We start from the raw sequence: 22,054 nt of genomic DNA on the forward strand, positions 1-22,054 counted from the left end.
CAGCCCCACTATGGCGCCGGTCTCCCCCAGCTCTAGCTCAACATGGCAGCATCTCCCCCAGCTCTAGCTCCAACCATGGCATCACCCCCCACCGCCCTCTAGCCCACACATGGCCGGCCCCCCAACTCTAGCCCCAACCATGGCGTCTTCTCCCACCAGCTCTAGCCCAACATGGGCAATCCGTCCACCCAGCTCTAGACGCCCAACATGGCATCTCCCACAGCTCGTAGCCCCAACCATGTATCCTCCCACCATCTCCTAGCCCCCAACCATGGCATCTCCCCCAGCCCTAGCCCCAAACATAGTGTCATTCTCCCACAGCTCTAGCACCAACCATTTCGGCATCTCCCCCAGCTCACTAGCCCAACAGGGGCATCATCTCCCCCAGGCTCTAGCCCCAACCATGGATCTCCCACAGCTCTTACCCCCAACATTGGCAATTCTCCCCCAAGCCTTCTAGCACCCAACATAGGGCATCCCTCCCCCAGCTCTAGCCCCAACATGGCAATCTCCACCCAGCCTCGTGTAGCCTCCAACCATGGCATATCGTCCCCCCCAGCTCTAGCCCCAACATGGCATCTCCCCCAGCTCTAAGCACCCAAACATACGGCATCTCCCCCGCCCTCTAGCATCCAAACATGCCATCTACCCCCAGCTCTAGCCCCAAACATTCATCTCCCCCAGCCCTCTAGCCCCAACATTGGCATCTCCCCCAGCCTCTAGCCCCAACTGGGCATCTTTCCCCCATGCTTCTAGCTCCAACCACATTTCGGCGTGCTTCCCCCAGCTCTAGACCCAACATGAGGCAATCTCCCCCAGCTCTAGCCCCAACCCATGCCGGCCTCCCCCAACCCCTAGCCCCAACAATTCGGCCCTCCCCCAGCTCCTAGCCCAACATGGACATCTCCCCAGCTCTAGCCCCAAACCATGGACGCGTTCCCTCCCCCCAGCTCTAGCCCCCACATGGGCATCCCCCCAGCTCTTAGCCCCCACAACATGGCATCTCCCACAGCTCTAGCCTCCCAACATGGCATCTCCCCCAGCTCTAGCCCCAAACATGGCATCTCCCCCAGCCTCTAGGCCCCAAACATGGCCATCTCCCCCAGCTCTAGACCCCAAACATCGGCATCTCCCCCAGCTCTAGCCCCAAAAACATGGCATCCCCCCAGCTCATAGCCCCAATCATGGCTCTCCCCCAGGGCCTCATAGCTTCCCAACAATCGGCATCTCCCCTCAGCTCAGTGTTTCCAACATCCAGGGCATCACCCCCAGCTCGCTCTATTAGCCCCCAACATGGCGCCCTTCCCCAACCTCTAGGCCCCAACCATTCAGGTCGTCTCCCATCTAGCTTCTTATCTTAGGCCCCAACATTGGCCATTCTCCCCCAGCTCTAGCCCCAACATCATCTCCCACAAGCTCTAGCCGCCGCCCAACATGTCATCTCCCACAGCTTCCTCTAGCCACCAACATGGCATACTCCTCCCCAGGCCTTCTTAGCCCCAACATGGCATTCTCCCCCAGCCTCTAGCCCAACTACATGGCCATCTCCCACAGCGCTCTAGCCCCAACCATGGCCATCTCCCCCAGCCTCCTAGCCCCCAAACATGGCATTCTCCCCCAGCTCTAGCCCCAACATGGCATTCCCCCAGCTCTTAGCTCCAACCATGGCATCTCCCCCAGCTCTAGCCCCAACACATGCGCAAATCTCCCACAGCCTCAGCCCCAACATGGCATTCTCCCCCCAGTCTAGCCCCCAACTATGGCCATCTCCCCCATGCTCCTTAGACTCCAAACATGGGCATCTCCCCCAGCCCTCTAGCCCCAACATGGCACTCCCCACAGCTCCTAGCCCCAAAACTATCGGCATCCCTCCCCCAGCTCTAGCCCCAACCATGGCATCTTCCCCCAGCTCTAAGCCCAACATCGGCCCAATCTCCCCCAGCTCTCAGCCCCAACAGCTGGCAATCTCTCCCCCAGCTCCTTAGCCCCAACATCTGGCATCTCCCCCAGCTCTAGCCACAACCACTCCATGGCGTGTTTACTTCCCACAGCTCTTAAGCCCCAACATCCTGGCATCTCCCAAAGCTCTTAGCACCAAACATGGCTCGGTTCTCACCACAGCTCTAGCCACAACCCAGGCAATCTCCCCCAGCTCTTAGCCCCACAACATGGCGTCTCCCCCAGCGGTTCTAGCCCCCCAACATGGGCATCTTCCCCAGCTCTAGCCCCAACATGGCATTCTCCCCAGCTCTAGCCCCAACCATGGCATCTCCCCCAGCCTAGCCCCCAACATGGGCATCTTCCCCCAGCTCTAGCCTCAACATCGGCATCACCCCCAAGCCCTAGACCCCAACATGGCAATCTCCCAAGCTCTAGCCCAACATGGGCATCTTCCCCCAGCTCTAGCCCCAACATGGCATTCTCCCCCAAAAAAGGGCCGCCCTCTAAAGGCCCCCCCCCAACACAGCATCTCCCCCAGCTCTAGCGCCAACATGGCTATGTTCCCCCAGCTCTAGCCCCAACATGGCAATCTCCCCCCAGCTACTAGCCCCCAACATCGGCATACTTCCCCAGCTCTACGCCCCCAACATGGCATCTGCCCAGCTCTAGCGCCTACATGGCCATCCCCCCAGCTTCTAGCCCCCCAACATGCAATCTCCCCCCAGCTCTAGCACCAACATGGCCGTCTCCCCAGCTCTAGCCCCAACATGGCATTCTCCCTGAGCTCTAGCTCCAACATGGCATTTCCCCCAAGCTCTAGCCCCAAACAATGCGCATCTGCCCAGCTCCTGCGCGCAACCAATGGGCATCGCTCCCCCAGCTCTCAGCTCCCAACCATGGCAATTCTCCCCCAGCTCTAGCCTCCCAACATGGCGTACCCTCCCCCAAAGCTCTAGCCCCAACATGGCAAATCTTCCTCCCCCCAGCTCATTAGCCCCAACATGGCCGGTCTCCCGCCCCAGCCTCTAAGCCCCAACATAGGCATACTCCCCCAGCTCTAGCGCCAGACCAGGCACTCCCCCAGCTCTTAGCTCAACATAGGCATCTCCCCCAGCCTCAGCCCCAACATCGGGCATCTCCCCCAGGCTCTTAGCGCCAACATTTGGCATCTCCCCCACAGCCTCTACTAGCCTTCCAACATGGCATCTCCCCCCAGCCTCTAGCCCCCAACATTGGCCATCTCCCCCAGCTCTAGCCCCACATGGCACTCCCCAGCTCATAGCCCCAACATGGCGTCTCTCCCCAGCTCTAGCCCCAACAGGGCACCTCCCCCCAGCCTCAGTCATCTTGAGAAAATCTCGTGATCCGGTACCCACCAACAACACGGTGAGAACATTGAAGGGTTCTCGCGTCTGAGAATGACCCCCACCCACCAGTTTCCGTAGGAGCCGCATGTATCTCATAGGAGTTCTTTATGCACATACTTCCACAAACTGGACCCCAGGACCCCCCACAATCTCATGGAATTGGGGTCACATCTCATGCAGGAGCCACACGCAGTATACTTGGGGCAACACATCATTCCCTTCAGTGTGCCCCCCAACATAATGCATGAGAAGCCCCTATTAATAGAAGAAACCCCAATATGGCCATTTGCAGTGGAAAAGGACCCAGCCCCCAACAAACTGAAGCCCTCCAAATATCCTCATTCAGCCCACCCCCACACACACCGGAAAACAAACTGAGTGAGTAAGTAATACAATTTTGCACCCCCCGAGCCTGGGAGTTATCTTCTTAGGTTGCAGGCCGGCGGCCTATAATGGTACACGATCTAAAACTTCCACTGGAGTTAATTACCCCCCCACCATTCTCTAAACACGTGACTCTTAGGGAAAAATACTCTACTGCTATAAAAAATAATGCAGACCCAAACCCTTCCACCCATTGTCAAACCAGCCAGAGCCACACATGTTAGTTGTATCAGAACCCCCAAATTCTCATTCATTGTCTGGACCCCCCCATTATCCACTGCTCAAAACCCCCGGACAACCGAGACTTTCCCGTTTGGCTCGACCTCTGCTTTCTCTTGTTTTTTAGGGAACTCTGAGTATCACTCATGTATTTATAAGGTAGATAATCTGTTTACCCGCTACTGTAAATGTATTAAAGGATATAGCAGTCACTGGAAGGGAAGTTTCTGTGCCCCCCATTGGGGTATAAAAGGCACAAAGCGACTGCAATGCTTAAAAGTTAATACCAGGAAGAAACTTTCTGGTTAGATAATTAACTCACATTCCGTATTATAAGGAAGTATAATGTACCCTCCATACAATGTAAATGATTTTAAATGATAAGGAATAATTAGCAGGTCACTTGAGGGGTTCTGTGCCCCCCATATAAATGGCACAAAGCCGCCAATGTCAGGACTGAAGTATATATCAGGGAACTCTGATATTCACCACAATGTTGGCATCTCACCAGAAACAACCCAAGAGGAACAAGGTACTATGGCTTCAGAATATGTACACTGACCGAACTAACCTCGAACCACCACATCTACTCTAGATATACAAGGATGTTGACCTCCCTCATCAATATTATTGGGGTGATTTCTGGCGACTAACAGAAATGTTGTTTAAAACATGCGAGAAGATCATGCTTAAAAGTCATATTGGTTTTAATAAATTATATGTTTTAGGAAATTTGTTGTATGGACTTAAATAATTGGTTATTACTTAACATTAATATTATATGGTTAATGGTTTAAGTATAAATTGAATTTGTTATTATAAAGTGGTGGATAGAATATACGTTTATATTATTATAAGCGGATACTGTACCCCCCTACTTGTAACTGATAGGAATATTAGCAGTCCACATGAGGGGTTCTGTTTGCCCCCCATATAAAAGGCCGCACAACTGCCAGCTGCTGAAGTTAACAGGGAAACTCTGAGGTATCACTATGTATTTATAAGGGATAATGTACCCCCTACTGTAGAATGATTAAGGATATTAGGCAGTCACTGAGGGGTTCTGTGCTCCCCCATATAAACAAAGGCACAAAGGCTGCATGGCTGATATATACAGCGAGAACTCTGTAGTAGACACTCTTATGTATTTATAAGGGATAACTGTACCCCCTAACTGTTAAATGATAAGGATATTAGCAGTTCACTGGGTAGAACGTAAGAGTTACTGTGCTCGCCCCATATAAAGGCACGGTAAGGGCTGCAGGCTGAGTTATATACAGGGAACTCTGAGGTATCACTCATGTATTATAAAGGGGATACTTACCCCCTTACTGTAAAACTGATAAGGATATTAGCAGTCCACTGAGGGAATTCGTGCCCTCCGCATATTAGGCACATAAGGAATCTTGCAAGAGGCTGGAGTAATTGTTATACAGGGAACTCTGTAGAGGGTATCATCTCATGTATTATGAAGGTTTGTGATACTGTACCCCTACTAGTGGAAATGATAGGGTACAGTATTAAGCCGAGTCACATGACTGGGGTTCTGGCGTCCCCCAGTTATTATTATAAGGCAACTTCAAGGCTGCAGCTGAGTTATACAAGGAACTGGCAACTGAAGTATCCACTCATGTATTTTGATTAAGGGAAATGTACCCCCTACTGTAAAATGATAAGGATATAAGCAGTCACTGAAGGGGTTGTAATTCTTGTTTGCCCCCCAATATAAAAGGCACAACTGATGCAGAGGCTGAGTATACAGGGGGAACTCTGAGTATCACTCATGTATTCTATAAGGGTAATTTACCGCAGGTTCCTAATTATTACCTGTAATGATGAAGGGATATTAGCCAGTCACTGAGGGGGTTCTGTGCCCCCCATATAAAGGCACAAGGGCTGCAGGCTGAGAGTATTACAGGGAACTCTGAAGTATCACTCATGTATTTATAAGGGATAATGTACCCCCTACTGTAAATGATAAGGGATATTAAGCAGTGCACCTGAGGCAGTTCTGTGTTGGCGTGCGACCCCCAAGAATATAATAAATGTGGCACCGAGGGCTTGGGCAGAGCTCGAGTTATACAGGGAACTCTGAGACACTCATGTATTATAAGGATTAATTGTACCCCCTACTGTAATGATAAGGATATTAGCAGTCACTGAGGGTTCCTGCGCCCTTTCCCATATAAAGCACAAGGCTGCAGGGAGCCTTTCTCTGAGTTATACCAAGGGAACTCCTGCTAGTGGTATTACTCATGTATATAATATAAGGGGGATAATGTACCCTCCTTTACTGTAAATGATAAGGATAATTAGCAGTCACTGCAGGGGTTCTGTGCCCCCCATATAAAGGCAACAAGGGCGCAGGGCTGAGTTAACAGGGGAACTCTGAGTATAATTCAGGCGTCATGTATTATAAGGAATATGTACCCCCTACTGTACAATGAAAGATATTGCAGTCACTGAGGTGGGTTCATGGCCCAATTATTTAATTAAAGCACAAGGGCTGCAGTGCTGAGTTAGGTACAGAAAAACTCCTGGAGTATCATCTCAGGTGATTATATAAGGTATTTACTTGTACCCCTACTGTAAATGGGATAAGTGATATTAGCAGTCACTGAGGGGTTTCTGGGCCCCCCATATAAGGCACAAGGCTGCAGCTGGAGTTTATACAGGGAGGAACTCTGAGTATCACTCATATGTATTATAAGGGATAATGTACCCCGGCGTACGTAAATGATAAGGATAATTAGTCATGTCAGTCACGAGGGTGCTCTGTGCCCCCCATTATAAAGGCACAGGGGCTGCAGGCTGAGTGATATACAGGGAACTCGAGATCCACTCATGTATTATAAGGATAATGTACCCCCTACTGTGAAATGATATAAGGACAAGATATTAGCAGGTCCCACAATGGAGGGGGTAATTCGTAGATGCGCGCCCCATATTAAGGCAACATTAAGAGGGCTGTCAGCTTGTAGTTATTACAGTGGAAACTCTGGTGTGAGGTGAAATCACTCTATCGTATTATACAGGAGATAATGTACCCCTCTGCTAAAATGAAAGGATTATTAGCAGTCACTGAGGGTTCTGTTCTTGGTAATATAAGGTTCTGTGACTGTAAGTGAACCTGAGAGTTAAGAACTACTGAGACGGCAATCCATGAGATATTTATAAGTTACACAAAGGACTCAGAGGATCCTGGCACAGGGGGTGTATTTCCTGCCAGGGGAGGAGAACAGAGAATATGCCACGCGATGCCGGTCCATGAATACCCTATCCTGTTTGAGAAATTCTCTAAGAAGAGCAGGAAGCGGCCGGTTAGCTAAGCAGGGCTTTTGTGTAAACAAGTAAATTACCTCCCGCCCAAACCCCCCCGCACCTCCACCAGCCAACCCCCCGGTGGGCGAGGAATTTGGCAGAGAATGAGACGAGCCTCAACTTTGTTAACCGAATTGTTCAGGAAATTATGATCCTGTAGATATGTCACATTTAATTTTGTCCCTGGTTTCGAATGTCTCAGAAAGGCACTCCCCTCTAGTAGGTGTTCATTTACACAGATCTTTTTTATTAATGTGTAAACTGCACGTTGTTACTGCATGAGATGATAAAGGGCAAGTTGCCCCTGACAGGAGTTGGTAGGCGAGTAATTAAAAGTAAGCCAACTAATTAATCTGTCATGGTTGCCAGCGTACAATAGGCATTGTCGGCCTTGCACCCTATTGGTGTAGGGCGTGGGAATACCATCTGTGACCTATTGTAGTTAATCGTTAGAGGCGAAATCTAATAGAATGGAAAAAAAAATTTTATGATTAGCTCTTCCCCATTGGCTTTTTAGGATGATTGGAATATGACCCTGCGATATCGAACCAAGTTCTTATGTCCGCAATAACCCTTGAAAAGTAAAACACTGAAAAATAAAATCATTGTTTTTTTTATCCCATATATCATACTTTATGACAATTCACCATCACAAACCATATTGGTCTTATTCCTAAATGCAGAGTGGACCTCATTATCTGCGGAGTGAGGCGCTTGTGTGTCACATAATCAGCCCTACAGCGCTTCTGTGTTGGGAGCGCACTCAGGCTGCCACTCATGGAGCAAAAGGGGCTTCAGAGGGGGCCCTTTACCACGGGGGTTTTGGAGCAAACCACACAGAGAGGAAAGGAAGGCCCACGAATTCCATAGCGTTTATGCGTATAGGCAATTAGCTCTAATTTATGAGAGAGATAGCTTTCCCAAGGCTATGGGTCTATAGTAATCATGCTCAGTCCTGATCCGCCGGTGGAATTGCTGGCACCCGGCAGTGGGATGTGGGGGCCCTTTGAATCAGGTGTGCGGCTAGGCCGAAACAAACGCGGGCCGTTGGTCCAATGGTTTTCTGTTTGGGGAGCAAATAACACCCATGGGATGTGAGGCCATAGTATTGAGGAATACTAGGCTCGTAATCTCCATTCTATATTATAGAGAAGTTATCGGGGAGGTGCTACCCATACTTAGACCGAGTGCTTATGTGCCTTGTAAAGGGCCACACTCTTCGTGCTTCTTATTGGGGCTTTTTGGGTCCGAAGTTGCGACCCAACACCTAGCCTAATGGCGGGACAGTGTGAGCATCCCCTCCCATTGGATTCCAGAACTGTGTACCCTCCACAGAGATGATAGACCTCCAAACTGCAGGCCTAAATAAGAATTGTTAGCAAGATTGGCCTGGGAAGGTTCATTATAAAGTGCAAGGGCAAGGTGTGTTGGAGCCCTGAGTCCCCAACTTGGTGGCTAAATTGGCTGCACTGGGTGGCCCTGCAGTGATAGAGTAGGACGTGGGGGAAAGGGGGCCCCTCCAGACTAAATTCAGCTCACTCTTTGACCAGTATATAGACCTCACACCCTCTGAAAGTATGGGAGGGTTCCTCCATCCCTGTTAGTAAAAATCACCGAGGGCGTTGGTTTAGTAAGGAGTTAAGTCCAGTCTCTTTTGCTTCCCAACAATTCAAGGACATAGGGCGTCTCTATCTCACACTAAAAGGTGGGGCCCAAGGCAAAATATTGGTGCAGGTTTGTCTAAACCAAATTCTTTGTTTTCCCAAAACTTCTCAAGTGTCTCTCACTCACACTCATCTCACACTCGGCAGATCGCATCTTTCTTGTTCCCTCACCTCACATTATGTGCTAACTTTTCCACCAACATCACACTTTCTCTTTTACAACACTTACTCTCATACTCTCCCTCCTCACTCTCAATCAACATTTAAGACATATTCACACTCATTCTCACACCTCGACGCTCTTTCTTCCCTCTTACTCAGCATTCCCAGACCTACACTATTCACACAGCCAACGTTACCGTCCGTTTTACACTTTTATTTACTCTGCAAAATACATACTCTCCACAACCTCCATGCTCCTTCTGTCTGATAGTATAACTTTCACCACTCATTCTCACGTACTCATGGCTCTTGTTCTCTTCGTCTCCACCCATTTCACTCACACTCACACCTTTTTGCCCAAATACACTTACTCTCCGCTATCTCTCTCTTTGCTCTCACGTCAAGCGGACCCAACCAGCCCAAGGTCAGTAACGAATTCATGCACACTTGCATTTTTTTCTCATTACTCATGCTCTTAGTTCTCTTCTTCTCACATATCACTCAGCGGACTCACACTTTATAACCACCAACACTACTCTCATAATACTTCTCTCTCACTCGGAGTATACATTAGTACTAGCTACTCATTCTAAATACTCCGCTCCTTGGTTCTACCATAATACTCTCACATTCACTCACACTACAACTTTCCAGCTGTGATCTGTTGTTCCACTGATCAAACCATATACTATACTTACTTTACTCTTTGTCCCAATAATATATTTAAGGCACATCCTTCTGAAATGTTAAATATTTTTTATACTTAATGAATTTTAATGACTTTTATACTCTCTCTCTCGGACTCCCAAGATGGCCTTAATGTGGTCAGTAAATCACACTCATTCTCATACTCACGCTCTTGTTCTCTCTCTCACATTCACTCACACTCACACTTTCCTACACTTACTCTTATACTCTCTCTCTCACTCAGTAACATTCACACTCATTCTCATACTCATGCTCTTGTTCTCTCTCTCACATTCACTCACACTCACACTTTCCTACACTTACTCTCATACTCTCTCTCTCACTCAGTAACATTCACACTCATTCTCATACTCACGCTCTTGTTCTCTCTCTCACATTCACTCACACTCACACTTTCCTACACTTACTCTTATACTCTCTCTCTCACTCAGTAACATTCACACTCATTCTCACACTCACGCTCTTGTTCCCTCACTCACATTCACTCACACTCACACTTTCCTACACTTACTCTTATACTCTCTCTCTCACTCAGTAACATTCACACTCATTCTCACACTCACGCTCTTGTTCCCTCACTCACATTCACTCACACTCACACTTTCCTACACTTACTCTTATACTCTCTCTCTCACTCAGTAACATTCACACTCATTCTCACACTCACGCTCTTGTTCTCTCTCTCACATTCACTCACACTCACACTTTCCTACACTTACTCTTATACTCTCTCTCTCACTCAGTAACATTCACACTCATTCTCACACTCACGCTCTTGTTCTCTCACTCACATTTCACTCACACTCACACTTTCCTACACTTACTCTTATACTCTCTCTCTCACTCAGTAACATTCACACTCATTCTCATACTCACGCTCTTGTTCTCTCTCTCACATTCACTCACACTCACACTTTCCTACACTTACTCTTATACTCTCTCTCTCACTCAGTAACATTCACACTCATTCTCACACTCACGCTCTTGTTCCCTCACTCACATTCACTCACACTCACACTTTCCTACACTTACTCTTATACTCTCTCTCTCACTCAGTAACATTCACACTCATTCTCACACTCACGCTCTTGTTCCCTCACTCACATTCACTCACACTCACACTTTCCTACACTTACTCTTATACTCTCTCTCTCACTCAGTAACATTCACACTCATTCTCACACTCACGCTCTTGTTCCCTCACTCACATTCACTCACACTCACACTTTGCTACACTTACTCTTATACTCTCTCTCTCACTCAGTAACATTCACACTCATTCTCATACTCACGCTCTTGTTCTCTCTCTCACATTCACTCACACTCACACTTTCCTACACTTACTCTCATACTCTCTCACTCAGTAACATTCACACTCATTCTCATACTCACGCTCTTGTTCCCTCACTCACATTCACTCACACTCACACTTTCCTACACTTACTCTCATACTCTCTCTCTCACTCAGTAACATTCACACTCATTCTCATACTCACGCTCTTGTTCTCTCTCTCACATTCACTCACACTCACACTTTCCTACACTTACTCTCATACTCTCTCACTCAGTAACATTCACACTCATTCTCACACTCACGCTCTTGTTCTCTCTCTCATGTTCACTCACACTTACACTCTCATTATGCCTCACTCACATTATGTCACATTTACTTACACTCACTTTAACCCCTGCCACTCACACTCACTCTCACCGGTGTTTCCCACAGATAGAGGAGGAGGTGATGGCTCTGCAGAAGAAGACAAAATCCACCGAGGACGAAGTGGAGAAATATTCTGAGTCGGTGAAGGAAGCTCAGGAGAAGCTGGAGATGGCGGAGAAGAAGGCCACGGACGTGAGTGACCCCATATTTGCCCCTAATTTACCCCTGTATCTCGCTCACTGGCCCCAGGGGGGGTGAGATACACATAAAACATCTTTACTAATTATATAGAAGAAGGCCACGGACGTGAGTGACCCCATATTTGCCCCTAATTTACCCCTGTATCTCGCTCACTGGCCCCAGGGGGGGTGAGATACACATAAAACATCTTTACTAATTATATAGAAGAAGGCCACGGACGTGAGTGACCCCATATTTGCCCCTAATTTACCCCTGTATCTCGCTCACGGGCCCCAGGGGGGGTGAGATACACATAAAACATCTTTACTAATTATAGTCCAAGCCGTAATGGCGGCACAGCCCAGGGCAGCTGATTATTGGCCACAGGCCATGCATAATTGTCTTTAAATTACAATATGCAAATTAGGTAATTTAGTATTTGGGGGCGGAGTCTGATTCTCATCTGAAAAGGAATATTTAGTGCCCCCCTGAAATGCCCTTTCTACCCTAGAACTCCCCACCCTGTAACATAACAGCTTTCCTATTCCTGTCTCTGTAACCCCGCCCCCATGCACATATGCACCCCCCTTAATGAAACCCCCACTCCTTATGCCCCCCCCTAATCCTGAGCAATTCCCTAATCCCCCCACAGCCCCCTTAGTAAGCTGTTTCTGTGCCAGGGCAGTAGGGGAGGGTTTGGCACCAACCCATCGTATTTATAGGGTGTGAAATGAGTGGTGCCGGAGCGGCAGGGAGCGGGTCAGGCCACGGCTCGTGTTTCTCTACAAATATGGAGGTGCTCCGAGCTGGTTCCGCTATAGAACATGAGTTCATCTGCTTAATATGTCCCCTGGCAGGTGTGGGGGCACCTCAAGCTCCGCCCCAACTTACCAGAAATACAAAACCCTCCATAGGGATATTGTTCTCAGCTTAGTAAGGGAGTCTCTGTGAATATTCTTGGGATGGGGGGTCACTAACGGGTGGGGGCGCTCTCCAGAACCAGCCCTCAAAGTGCCACGTGAGGAACCTCCATCAGCCTCTGTTGTTCCTCAGGATTCTGAGACAAGTCAAGGGAACCCATAATGAGCCAATCTAGTGCCTAGAACTCAGAACTAGTGTATGTGGTAACCAGACTGATAGGAACTCATTAGTACCAACTGGTATAGTGATGTCACAGGAACTGGGTTTGTTACAATAACGAGCAGTAACCAGTTAATAGAAGTCCACATCTAGGGAGTGAAGAACCAAGTGTTAGGAGAACCTGGAAGAAGTTGGTGCCCCTGTGTGTAGGGCGTTCAGCCCATGTATTGGGCGGGGGCGGGGGTTGTTGTGGCTAGCGGCATGGTTGGAGGAGAGACAGAACCAAGTGGGGTTTTGGGGTTTAGGGGACCTTTAGGAAAGCGGACAGAGACCCTCCTGGATAAGAACTAGTTGAGTAGCCGGTGAGTGGAAATATAAGGGAAGGCCAATGTTAGGTTGTTAGAGGTTCTTACGTGAAGCAATGGTGCCCTCTGGTGTTCTGCATTTCTCCAGACAAACCTAGAGAGAAAGAAAACACATAGTAGGAACCCTGAGAGGGAGGGGTATAGAGACACCCAGAGAGGAAACAGCAGAACGATACTGGCAATACTGGCGTGTTATCCGTGTTCTAGATCGTGTTCTAGTACAGCAGAAGGATATTGGCAATACCACTTGCTTGTGTTGGTCCAAGTTCTAGATCAGTTAGTGTATAGCAGAAGGATACTGGCAATGCCTGAGCATTTTCTAGCTCATAATACTATGTTCTTGCTTGGGTTGGACCACGTTCTATATCAGTTAGTGTATAGCAGAAAGATACTGGCAATGCCTAAGCATTTTCTAGCTCACTATACCCAGGGCCTGGACTAGTGGCAGGCTGGAGAGGCATGTGCCTATGGCACAATGGTGGGGGAGCGCTAGGCATGTACCTCTTCTGTTGCCTGCCCTAGTCTAATCCATGGGAAGGGGGCTGGTCAGGTTGCCTAGGGCACCCAGCTGGTTTGGCCCAGCGCTGAGTATACCATGTTCTTCCTTGGATTGGTTCATGCTCTAGCTCAGCCAGTGTATGATGGAAGGACACTGCAAATACCTGACCATTTTCTAGCTCACTATTCCATGTTCTAGGCTGTGTCTAATCAAAGATCAGACTGGGTTCCCTGATAGGAATCAGTGCAGGTCACCTGTATTTTTGGACCAGCTCCAGTTTCATTAGAGACATAAAGAAGATCCAGACCCTGCAGCATGAGGCGGAGGATTGAGGGGGGCCTGTGGGGGTGCTGTAGAGGGAGAGGAGTTTTGGGGGGTTCAATAAAATAATAATGGATCTGCCCAGTTTGTAACAATTGCAAGAGGAGGAGTCAAGTCTCCAACACTTTATTGTAATAGGAAGACTCTGCATGGGGGGTAGGCAAAGCACCCCATGTGTAATAAAAGGCACTGAGCTTGCCCAGTAACCCATGGCAACCGGTTAGATGCTTGCTTTTAAACAGGTGACAAGTAAATGCTACCTGCTGATTGGTTGCTATGGGTAACTGCTCCTGGGCAACCTTAGTGCCTCAACCCCCCCATTACTTTACTGACCCCACAATCCCACTTGGCTTTTGCAGGCTGAGGCAGAAGTGGCATCTTTGAACAGGCGCATCCAGCTGGTAGAGGAGGAGTTGGACCGCGCTCAGGAACGTCTCGCCACCGCTCTGCAGAAACTGGAAGAGACAGAGAAAGCCGTGGATGAGAGCGAGAGGTGAGGGGGCAGGTCATTCTGAGCTTTTCCCATAAACTTCTCTTCTGAGTGGCAAGTTCTCTGCAGTTTAACATACGCCCCCTGGTAGGGACCGCACCCTATTGGCCTAGGTGTCTATAAAGGGTAAAGGATCCCACAGTTTCACCTGGAGGTACGGGAGGGCCAGAAGCCTTGGTAATGGAGAAGCCAAGACCCTACGTTGGGCACCAAATGGAAGATTAGGAGCTGTTATAGCACTGACTAGGGCTGTGGCATAGGGTGGGCTAGTAAGAGCCCTTGTGTGGCCACACAAATTGTTTCTCAAGTTGACCACATAAGAGGGAAGGAAGGTTTTTGCCTGATACACTTTACTCACTGTTTCTGTTGGACTCACTTTCTGGACCCTTTGCTCTTATTCAGAGGAATGAAGGTCATTGAGAACAGGGCCACCAAGGATGAGGAGAAGATGGTGGACCAAGAGCAGCAGCTGAGAGAGGCTAAAAACATAGCAGAGGAGTCAGACCGCAAGTATGAGGAGGTGAGGCTTCTGATTGGTGAAGGAACTGGGTAACCATGGAATCCAGGGGTGAAATATGAATTTCTCCTCCATTTGTGTTCATCCAGGTTGCCCGTAAACTTGTCGTCCTTGAGGGGGACCTGGAGCGTTCTGAAGAGAGAGCTGAGGTGGCCGAGAGGTGAGAAGTGATCACATTACGTAGACGTTGTGCCCAATATATCGTTATATTACTTTGGATTGCAGGAATAATGATCCTTAGGATCAGAATGCACTTTAGTCATGTTACTTCTGAGTCCGGCGCTGACCATGTGAGGTCCCATTGGGATGCACATTTGGGTCTTTGGTCCTGCTGAAGCCCCAGTGCTACAGTGTAATAAAAGATATCTTCACTTGTAGACCTTAAGATTAATATGTATGGCTGCCATTGTGTGTTTGGCACAGCCAACTGTTGGCTAGAAGCAGTCACAAGCTACATTAGGCCCTAGATAGTTAGACACTACCTACTCCTTACCTACTCTCCCTAATGTCTGGGTAAAACAGAACACCCTGAGGGGCAGGTACTCCCTACTCCTTACCTACTCTCCCTAATGTCTGGGTAAAACAGAACACCCAGAGGGGCAGGTACTACCTACTCCTTACCTACTCTCCCTAATGTCAGGGTAAAATAGAACACCCAGAGGGGCAGGTACTACCTACTCCTTACCTACTCTCCCTAATGTCTGGGTAAAACAGAACACCCCGAGGGGCAGGTACTACCCACTCCTTACCTACTCTCCCTAATGTCAGGGTAAAATAGAACACCCCGAGGGGCAGGTACTCCCTACTCCTTACCTACTCTCCCTAATGTCTGGGTAAAACAGAACACCCTGAGGGGCAGGTACTACCTACTCCTTACCTACTCTCCCTAATGTCTGGGTAAAACAGAACACCCCGAGGGGCAGGTACTACCTACTCCTTACCTACTCTCCCTAATGTCTGGGTAAAACAGAACACCCTGAGGGGCAGGTACTCCCTACTCCTTACCTACTCTCCCTAATGTCAGGGTAAAACAGAACACCCTGAGGGGCAGGTACTCCCTACTCCTTACCTACTCTCCCTAATGTCTGGGTAAAATAGAACACCCGGAGGGGCAGGTACTACCTACTGCTTACCTATACCAGTATGTGTAACACTTTGCTGTTTCCATGGAGATAGAAGCGGTTCTGGTGCTACGGGTTGTGACCCAGTCACACATAGATAGGATCATGGGATGAGGCTTTTACCTTCCACTGGTTTTATTCTGAGCTTCTAAACCTGAATCTTTCCTCCCCAAGTCGGCTCAGGCAGTTGGAAGAGGAACTTCGGACCATGGATCAGAATCTGAAATCTCTAATTGCAGCAGAGGAAGAGGTACTGGAGGGGAGGAAGCATTTCTTGCCTCATCCACCTTCTGTTCTTCCTCTGACATCACTTCCTGTCCTTCCTCTGACATCACTTTTCTTTCCTCATGTGACATCATTTCTGGAGGCAAATATGATTTGACCGGAGCAGATCACATGTTAGGGCACACTTGGCTCACCCAACATTACTGGCTGCAGTGCCGGCTCCAATAGAATTACCCCCCCACACATTTAGTATGTTGGGGGCAATAAGTGACCCAGTTAATAAGAACATGTTGGTACTTTGTGCTTTTGCTCTGCATGCAGTATATGGAAAGATGAGCCACACAACTAACTGCCCAACTAAATTGCTTTGAACATATCTGCCCCCAGGGGTCAGGCTTTATTCTCCCCTACTGCCCCCAAGTACTGAGTGCTCCTCCTGTTCCATGGCTCTAATTTCTCTTCTTCTCTCTGTCATCCACTGTTCTTCTCTCCTTTCCTTCCTGTGCCACAACCCTCTCCTATTGGATCTCTCACTCCTTTCTCTGTCTGACCAATGGGGAACAGTAAATGTGGGGATCTGGAGGAAGAGCTGAAGAACGTCACCAATAACTTGAAATCCCTTGAGGCACAAGCAGATAAGGTATTGATTGTCCCTCTGTAACCACCAATCAGCCACCGCCTCTGCCCTCTCTGTAGCTCTCCATTAACCATTGGGGTCTTGTTTGGAGGTGGGAATTCAAAAACTTCCATAGCCCCCCAAGCCTTGCCTGTCAGTCTGCCAATCATTTATTGTATCTTCAGTGTGATCCCATTCTATGGGTTTCTGGGTATTTCCTTTATAGACCCCTCAATATATCTGGCCCATATTAGGCAAGACCCCCCCCAATATATCTGGCCCATACCAGGCAAGACCCTCAATATATCTTGCCCATATCAGGCAAGACCCCCCAATATATCTGGCCCATATCAGGCAAGACCCCCAATATATCTGGCCCATACCAGGCAAGACCCTCAATATATCTTGCCCATATCAGGCAAGACCCCCCAATATATCTGGCCCATAACAGGCAAGACCCCCCAATATATATTGCCCATACCAGGCAAGACCCCCCAATATATATTGCCCATACCAGGCAAGACCCCCCCAATATATCTGGCCCATACCAGGCAAGACCCCCCAATATATATTACCCATACCAGACAAGACCCCCCAATATATCTGGCCCATACCAGGCAAGACCCCCCAATATATATTGCCCATACCAGACAAGACCCCCCCAATATATCTGGCCCATACCAGGCAAGACCCCCCAAGATATCTTGCCCATATCAGGCAAAACCCCCCAATATATCTGGCCCATACCAGGCAAGACCCTCAATATATCTTGCCCATATCAGGCAAGACCCCCCAATATATCTGGCCCATACCAGGCAAGACCCCCCAATATATATTGCCCATACCAGGCAAGACCCCCCAATATATCTGGCCCATACCAGGTAAGACCCCCAATATATCTTGCCCATACCAGGCAAGACCCCCCAATATATCTGGCCCATACCAGGCAAGACCCCCCCAACCCATACCAGACAGTCGCTGATAGACTTCTCTCTCATGTTACAGTATGCATCAAAAGAAGACAAATATGAAGATGAAATAAAACTGCTGTCTGAGAAGCTAAAAGAAGTGAGTATGGCACCAAGTGAGAGGGGAGAGACTTGGGGGAGACCAGGGAGAAACCAGGGGGAGACTTGGGGGAGACCAGGGAGAAACCAGGGAGAGACTTGGGGGAGACCAGGGAGAAACCAGGGGGAGACTTGGGGGAGACCAGGGAGAAACCAGGGAGAGACTTGGGGGAGACCAGGGAGAAACCAGGGGGAGACTTGGGGGAGACCAGGGAGAAACCAGGGAGAGACTTGGGGGAGACCAGCGAGAAACCAGGGGGAGACTTGGGGAAGACCAGGGAGAAACCAGGGAGAGACTTGGGGGAGACCAGGGAGAGACTTGGGGGAGAACAGGGAGAGACTTGGGGGAGACCAGGGAGAAACCAGGGAGAGACTTGGGGGAGACCAAGGAGAAACCAGGGGGAGACTTGGGGGAGACCAGGGAGAAACCAGGGGGAGACTTGTGCGAGACCAGGGAGAAACCAGGGAGAGACTTGGGGGAGACCAGGGAGAAACCAGGGGGAGACCAAGGAGAAACCAGGGAGAGACTTGGGGGAGACCAGGGAGAAACCAGGGGGAGACATGGGGGAGACCAGGGAGAGACCAGGGGGAGACTTGGGGGAGACCAGGGAGAAACCAGGGAGAGACTTGGGGGAGACCAGGGAGAAACCAGGGGGAGACTTGGGGGAGACCAGGGAGAGACTTGGGGGAGAACAGGGAGAGACTTGGGGGAGACCAGGGAGAAACCAGGGAGAGACTTGGGGGAGACCAGGGAGAAACCAGGGGGAGACATGGGGGAGACCAGGGAGAAACCAGGGAGAGACTTGGGGGAGACCAGGGAGAAACCAGGGGGAGACTTGGGGGAGACCAGGGAGAGACTTGGGGGAGACCAGGGAGAGACTTGGGGGAGACCAGGGAGAGACTTGGGGGAGAACAGGGAGAGACTTGGGGGAGACCAGGGAGAAACCAGGGAGAGACTTGGGGGAGACCAGGGAGAAACCAGGGGGAGACTTGGGGGAGACCAGGGAGAGACTTGGGGGAGACCAGGGAGAGACTTGGGGGAGACCAGGGAGAAACCAGGGGGAGACTTGGGGGAGACCAGGGAGAGACTTGGGGGAGAACAGGGAGAGACTTGGGGGAGACCAGGGAGAAACCAGGGAGAGACTTGGGGGAGACCAGGGAGAAACCAGGGGGAGACTTGGGGGAGACCAGGGAGAGACTTGGGGGAGACCAGGGAGAGACTTGGGGGAGACCAGGGAGAGACTTGGGGGAGACCAGGGAGAAACCAGGGAGAGACTTGGGGGAGACCAGGGAAAAACCAGGGGAAGACTTGGGGGAGACCAGGGAGAAACCAGGTGGAGACTTGGGGGAGACCAGGGAGAGACCAGGGGGAGACTTGGGAGAGAACAGGGAGAGACTTGGGGGAGACCAGGGAGAGACTTGGGGAGAACAGGGAGAAACCAGGGGGAGACTTGGGGGAGACCAGGGAGAGACCAGGGGGAGACTTGGGGAGACCAGGGAGAGACTTGGGGGAGAACAGGGAGAAACCAGGGGGAGACTTGGGGGAGACCAGGGAGAGACCAGGGGGAGATTTAGGGGAGACCAGGGAGAGACCAGGGGGAGACTTGTGGGAGAACAGGGAGAAACCAGGGGGAGACTTGGGGGAGACCAGGGAGAAACCAGGGGGAGACTTGGGGGAGACCAGGGGGAGACTTGGGGGAGACCAGGGAGAAACCAGGGAGAGACTTGGGGGAGACCAGGGAGAAACCAGGGGGAGACTTGGGGGAGACCAGGGAGAGACTTGGGGGAGAACAGGGAGAGACTTGGGGGAGACCAGGGAGAGACTTGGGGGACACCAGGGGGAGACTTGTGGGAAAACAGGGAGAAACCAGGGGGAGACTTGGGGGAGACCAGGGAGAAACCAGGTGGAGACTTGGGGGAGACCAGGGAGAGACTTGGGGGAGACCAGGGAGAAACCAGGGGGAGACTTGGGGGAGACCAGGGAGAGACTTGGGGGAGAACAGGGAGAGACTTGGGGGAGACCAGGGAGAGACTTGGGGGAGAACAGGGAGAAACCAGGGGGAGACCAGGGAGAAACCAGGGAGAGACTTGTGGAGAAACCAGGGGGAGACTTGGGGGAGACCAGGGAGAGACTTGGGGGAGAACAGGGAGAGACTTGGGGGAGACCACGGAGAAACCAGGGAGAGACTTGGGGGAGACCAGGGAAAAAGCAGGGGGGACTTGGGGGAGACCAGGGAGAAACCAGGGGGAGACTTGGGGGAGACCAGGGAGAAACCAGGGGGAGACCTGGGGGGGACCAGGGAGAGACTTGGGGGAGAACAGGGAGAGACTTGGGGGAGACCAGGGAGAGACTTGGGGAGAACAAGGAGAAACCAGGGGGAGACCAGGGAGAGACCAGGGGGAGACTTGGGGGAGACCAGGGGGAGACTTGTGGGAGGACAGGGAGAAACCAGGGGGAGACTTGGGGGAGACCAGGGAGAAACCAGGGAGAGACTTGGGGAGACCAGGAAGAGACCAAGGGGAGACTTGGGGGAGACCAGGGAGAAACCAGGGAGAGACTTGGGGGAGACCAGGGAGAAACCAGAGGGAGACTTGGGGGAGACCAGGGAGAAACCAGGGGGAGACTTGGGGGAGACCAGGGAGAAACCAGGGGGAGACTTGGGGTAGACCAGGGAGAGACTTGGGGGAGACCAGGGAGAGACTTGGGGGAGAACAGGGAGAGACTTGGGGGAGACTAGGGAGAAACCAGGGAGAGACTTGGGGGAGACCAGGGAAAAAGCAGGGGGGACTTGGGGGAGACCAGGGAGAAACCAGGGGGAGACTTGGGGGAGACCAGGGAGAAACCAGGGAGAGACTTGGGGGAGACCAGGGAGAAACCAGGGAGAGACTTGGGGGAGACCAGGGAGAAACCAGGTGGAGACTTGGGGGAGACCAGGGAGAGACTTGGGGGAGAACAGGGAGAGACTTGGGGGAGACCAGGGAGAGACTTGGAGGAGAACAGGGAGAAACCAGAGGGAGACTTGGGGGAGACCAGGGAGAGACCAGGGGGAGACTTGTGGGAGAACAGGATGAAACCAGGGGGAGACTTGGGGGAGACCAGGGAGAAACCAGGTGGAGACTTGGGGGAGACCAGGGGGAGACTTGGGGGAGACCAGGGAGAAACCAGGGAGAGACTTGGGGGAGACCAGGGAGAAACCAGGGGGAGACCAGGGAGAAACCAGGGGGAGACTTGGGGGAGACCAGGGAGAAACCAGGGAGAGACTTGGGGGAGACCAGGGAGAGACTTGGGGGAGAACAGGGAGAGACTTGGGGGAGACCAGGGAGAGACTTGGGGGAGAACAGGGAGAAACCAGGGGGAGACTTGGGGGAGACCAGGGAGAAACCAGGGAGAGACTTGTGGGAGACCAGGGAGAAACCAGGGGGAGACTTGGGGGAGACCAGGGAGAGACTTGGGGGAGAACAGGGAGAGACTTGGGGGAGACCAGGGAGAAAACCAGGGAGAGACTTGGGGGAGACCAGGGAAAAACCAGGGGGAGACTTGGGGGAGACTTGGGGGAGACCAGGGAGAAACCAGGGAGAGACTTGGGGGAGACCAGGGAGAAACCAGGGGGAGACTTGGGGGGGACCAGGGAGACACTTGGGGGAGAACAGGGAGAGACTTGGGGGAGACCAGGGAGAGACTTGGGGGAGACCAGGGAGAAACCAGGGGGAGACTTGGGGGAGACCAGGGAGAAACCAGGGGGAGACTTGGGGGAGACCAGGGAGAGACTTGGGGGAGACAGGGAGAGACTTGGGGGAGAACAGGGAGAGACTTGGGGGAGACCAGGGAGAAACCAGGGAGAGACTTGGGGGAGACCAGGGAGAAACCAGGGGGAGACTTGGGGGAGACCAGGGAGAGACTTGGGGGAGAGACTTCGGGGAGACCAGGGAGAGACTTGGGAGAGAACAGGGAGAGACTTGGGGGAGACCAGGGAGAAACCAGGGAGAGACTTGGGGGAGACCAGGGAAAATCCAGGGGGAGACTTGGGGGAGACCAAGGAGAAACCAGGGGGAGACTTGGGGGAGACCAGGGAGAAACCAGGGAGAGACTTGGGGGAGACCAGGGAGAAACCAGGGGGAGACTTGGGGGAGACCAGGGAGAGACTTG

General features: G+C 51.0%; 1 protein-coding gene across 4 annotated transcripts in view; it reads left to right on the plus strand.

Moving 5' to 3' along the window:
- Positions 1-22,054, plus strand: part of tpm2 (tropomyosin 2) — a 35,913-nt gene that overhangs the window by 5,332 nt on the left and 8,527 nt on the right. For 2 of the 4 annotated variants that reach the window (XM_031900880.1, NM_001030416.1), the window contains 6 exon segments: positions 11,493-11,618; positions 14,231-14,364; positions 14,764-14,881; positions 14,968-15,038; positions 16,174-16,249; positions 17,846-17,908. In XM_031900880.1, the coding sequence (XP_031756740.1) occupies positions 11,493-11,618; positions 14,231-14,364; positions 14,764-14,881; positions 14,968-15,038; positions 16,174-16,249; positions 17,846-17,908 (588 nt within the window). 4 annotated transcript variants of the gene reach the window in all.

This window comes from Xenopus tropicalis, chromosome 1, assembly GCF_000004195.4.
Source record: "Xenopus tropicalis strain Nigerian chromosome 1, UCB_Xtro_10.0, whole genome shotgun sequence".
In the NCBI taxonomy this organism is placed as follows: domain Eukaryota; kingdom Metazoa; phylum Chordata; class Amphibia; order Anura; family Pipidae; genus Xenopus; species Xenopus tropicalis.